General features: G+C 39.6%; 1 protein-coding gene across 1 annotated transcript; it reads right to left on the bottom strand.

Annotated features, from left to right (window-relative positions):
* Window positions 1-685: 685 nt before the first annotated feature.
* Window positions 686-2,575, bottom strand: LOC128551821 (uncharacterized). The gene is made up of 4 exons (XM_053532737.1): window positions 2,528-2,575; window positions 1,676-1,924; window positions 1,059-1,065; window positions 686-1,013 (listed from the first exon to the last, which is right to left on the bottom strand). The coding sequence occupies exons 1-4, from the start codon at window positions 2,573-2,575 to the stop codon at window positions 715-717; spliced, it is 603 nt and encodes a 200-aa protein (XP_053388712.1). The 3' UTR covers window positions 686-714.
* Between the last annotated feature and the right edge of the window lie 2,046 nt (window positions 2,576-4,621).

Genomic DNA, 4,621 nt, shown 5'->3' on the forward strand with positions numbered 1-4,621 from the left:
AGATGAGGTGATTATTTGACCAAAGTGTCATGAAAATCATTCAAGGGGTTTAGGAGATACAGAGCTCAAACCTTTGACCTTGATTTGTGACCTTGACCTTGTGTTGACATGGCTGATTCATGAGTTCTTGATGAGGTGATCATTTGACCCAAGTTTAATGTATATCCTTCTAGGGGTTTAGGATATACAGAGTCGACACAAAATGGAAGGCTCAAACCTCTGACCCTAAGTTGTGACCTTGACCTTGAGCCGGCATGGCTGACTCATCAGTTCTGCACATCGTCTTGATGAGGTGTTCATTTGACCCAAGTTTTATAAAATTCCTTTAAGGGGTTTTAGAGATACATAGTGGACTCTAAATGGAAGGCTAAATCCTTTGACCTTGAGTTGTGACCTTGACCTTGAGCCGGCATGGCTGACTCATGGGTTCTGCACATCGTATTGGATAGATGATCATTTGACCCAGGTTTCATGTGAATCCTTTAGAAGGGATTAGGAGATACAGAGCGGACACAAAATGTTACGGAAGGACGGAAGATGGAAGGACGGACGGAGACAATTCCTATAACCCCCACCACTCGTGGCTGGGGATGAAGAAATCGAATTTGTCATTAAAATTAAAATGATCTGGAGTAAGTACCTTAAAACATTCTTTGTTTTATGAAATTAAAATGATTGAACAATCACTGTTAATTTCAATCTTAAGTTTCCTGTCTAATTCATCTTTTCTATAAGTTTTAGCATGGCATCGCTTTGCCGTTTCTGAAGCTCAATAGCTGCTCTCCTTTCTTCTCTTTCTAACTCGAATCGTTGTTCTTGAAGACTTAACTCCCTCTTTTTAAGTTCCATTTCCTTCTCTTTGATATCCTTTTCTGCTTCAGTCTTCATCTTCAAAAAGTCAAGTGGCGACATTTTTGGTGCCTTTCTGGTAGTTTCGTCTGAAATGATCATCAAGTTTTTAAAATAATAGTTAAATGTTATGAAAAATGTGCATGTAATGATCCAGTATGATACTCACTATAACCATATATACTGTTGGTATAAATTAATGTTTTAACCTGAATACTGCGAATTCACACACCAACAATTATCTTAAAAAGCTGTTAAGATTTTAATCAAGAATCAAGGAAATTGGCTCTGTCAAAATATGAACTGGTACGAAAAACTAAACCATGATTTCTAAGTCAAAAGGGGACATAATTCAGCCAAAATCCTTGATGGAGTTATGTGCTCTTGCCTATAAGTGAACATGGTGATATTAAACAAGCGTTGAAAGTTTCAAAGCTTTATCTCAAAAGACTTTGTCAAAATATGATCTGATACGAAAAAACTTAACCATGATTTCTAAATCAAATGGGGCCATAATTCAGCCAAAATCCTTGATGGAGTTATGTGCTTTTGCCTATAAGTGGACATGGTGATGGTAAAGAAGTGCTGACAGTGTCAAAGCTTTATGTCAAAAGACTTTGTCAAAATATGAACTGGTACGAAAAACTTAACCATGAGTTCTAAGTCAAAAGGGGCCATAATTTAGCCAACATCCTTGATGGAGTTATGTGCTATTGCTTATAAGTGGACATGGTGTTGGTAAACAAGTGTTAAAAGTTTCAAAGCTTTATCTCTATTGACTGGTACGAAAAACTTAACCAAGTTGTGACGCCGACGCTGTCGTGAGTAGGATAGCTCTACTTATTCTTCGAATAGTCGAGCTAAAATTACTTTTCATTAGACCCTCAAGAGCTCTCTTTCGGATGTTTTTTCCTGTTTCCTCGTCTTTACTCTTTTGATCTTCTTTGGCGTCTCGTTCCTTCTGCAGGACGGTCTCTGCTTCCCTCTGAAGGTCCAAACATTCTTGCAGAAGAACAGTCTTTTCTGTTAGGTCCTCTTCCTCTCCGGATCTATTTAAAATATCGTACACAAACAACTGTACATATTATGGTGTCATTAGTAACATGTCGACAACTATACCTTAAATAATAACATAAGTGTTCGTAGTCAGACAAGTGCGCTAGCATAGGTTTACAGCGTAAAATCAGACCAAGCTTAATAACACAAATTAACTATCAAAGTGATATCCGGTACGCTAGCATAAGTTGACTGCCAAAAACAGAACAGGCTTGATAACATACGTTTAAAAGTCTCTCAGTCAGACTAGGTACGTTAGCATAAGTTGCCTGCCAAGATCAGACAAAGTTTGATAACAAAATTTAACCGTAGCAGTCAGACCAAGTACGCTAGCATATGTTGACTGCCAAAATCAGACCAAGTTTGATAACATAAGTTAAGTGTCCGAAGTCAGACCAGGTACGCAGGCATATGCTGACTGCCAAATCAGACCAAGTTTTATAACTACAGTACGCTAGCCTAGAACAAGTTTAATTACAAAATTGAAGTTTTTGAATTAAGATCAGGTACGCAGGCATATTTTGACTGCCAAAATTAGACTTAGTTTGATTACATAAGTTGATCATCTGTAAACAGACCAAGTATTAAAATATAAGAAAGGCATACCACGAGCATAGCATACCTGTAACCAAGTGATGCCTATATGTGGTAGCATTTTCAGATACCCCATATCATAGATGTGTTATTCTGAAATATAATTAGAATGTGTCTGTAGGACACAGGGTGTGCGCCCCCTCACCCCCGCCCTTGAACATTTGTCAAAAATAATGGGAAATAATTAAAATGTTGGCAGTCTTAATGGTGTATAGCCTCAAAAATTTTAAAAGGATTCATTATTCTATACCATATACTTTTTGAGCTATGAGCATCACAAAAAAGTCCACTACTTTGGCCGTTTCAAGGACCATAACTCTGTAATAAACGCTAAGATTGTCAAAAATGAAAGCCACAGTTTGATAAAGACTCAAGCAAGGTTTCATGAATTTACATTAAATACCTTTTGAACTAGGCACATAATTAGGTGAAAATGTGCATTTTTTTTACTCAGGGGCCATAACTTTAAAAATAGGGGAAGGAGCCAGCAAATAAATAAGAGGTGTGCAAGTTTATATCATTATAAAGACTCATGTACATGATGTAAGTTTTCATCTATTTATATCATATAGTTTACTTTTTGATCTGGGTGCGTCTCAAGGTGAAAATGTGCATTTTTGACTTTTTTTCAGGGGCCATAACTCTGAAAATAGGGGGCGGAGACAAATAAAAAAATAGGAGGTGCGTACGTTCATATCATGATATAGACTCGTGCAAGGTTTAATAAATTTATAATAAACACTTTTTGAGCTAGGCGCGTCTTGAGGTAAAAATGTGCATTTTTGACTATTTCAAGGGTCAAAACTCTCGAAATAGGGGGCGGACCAAGCTGAAAAATAGGAAGTGCGTAAGTTCATATAATGATTAAGACTCATGCAAGGTTTCATGAATCTATATCAAATACTTTTTGAGCTAGGCGTGTCACAAGGTGAAAATGTGCATTTCTGACTATTTTACGGACCATAACTCTAAAATTAGGGACAGAGCCAGATGAAAAATAGGAGGTGCGCAAGTTCATATCATGATAAAGAACCATGCAAGGTTTCATCAAACACTTTTATATCTAACAGTTTTTGAGGTAGGCGCGTCACGAACTTCGGACGGACGCACAGACGCACGGACGCACGGACAAGAGCAAATCTATATGCCCCCACCACTCATGGGGAGGGGGGGGGGTCACAAAAATAGGAGATGCGCAAGTTCATATCACAATAAAGACTCATGCAAGGTTTAATCAATTTATATATAATACTGTTTGAGTTAGGCGCGTCACAAGGTGAAAATGTGCACTTTTTACTATTTCAGGGGCCATAACTCTAAAGTTAGGGGGAGGAGTCTGATGAAAAATACGAGGTGCGCAAGTTCATATCGTAATAAAAGACTCATCCAAGGTTTCATAAATTTATACTTTTTGAAGTAGGCGCGTCACGAACTTCGGACGGACACGACGAGCGTCCACGAGAAAACTGTCATCGGTCATAGCTAAGGCTATGTCAGCCCACCTCTTGGTTTGCTCGAAAGGGTTTTCACCCAGCACATGCCGAAGTAAGGCAATGTCCTTTTCTTCTGAGAACTGGACAGGCTTCTTTCGATTCATTGTCTGAAATAAGAAAAATCCTGAATGGTCTATAGGCACGTGTCAAAAATATCGATTCAAATGGTAGTCGTTTACTACCTGTTATTTTTTACACCGTACTACGGTGTACCGTTAGGGACAGCGCTTGCTCCCTGTGAACGCGGACGGGAAGATGGCGAAGCTTGACAGTACGATGGTGACAACACGACAGTGCGATGGCAAAGTGCGACAGTACGATGGTGACAGTCCATCGTACTGTCGCGCTTCGCCATCGTACTGTCGCGCTTCACCATCGTAGTGTCGCGCTTCGCCATCGCACTGTCGCGCTTCACCATCGTAGTGTCACCATCGTTCTGTAGCGCTTCGCCATCGCACTGTCGCGCTTCGCCATCGTACTGTCGCGCTTCGCCATGGTACTCTTGCGCTTCGCCATCACACTGTCGCGCTTCACCATCGTAGTGTCACCATCGTACTGTCGCGCTTCACCATCGTACTGTCGCGTTTCACTATCTTTTCTCAGTTTACTTAAGGGCCGACTTTAATTAA

This window comes from Mercenaria mercenaria, unplaced genomic scaffold (genome assembly GCF_021730395.1).
Source record: "Mercenaria mercenaria strain notata unplaced genomic scaffold, MADL_Memer_1 contig_1737, whole genome shotgun sequence".
NCBI classification, from domain to species: Eukaryota; Metazoa; Mollusca; class Bivalvia; order Venerida; family Veneridae; genus Mercenaria; species Mercenaria mercenaria.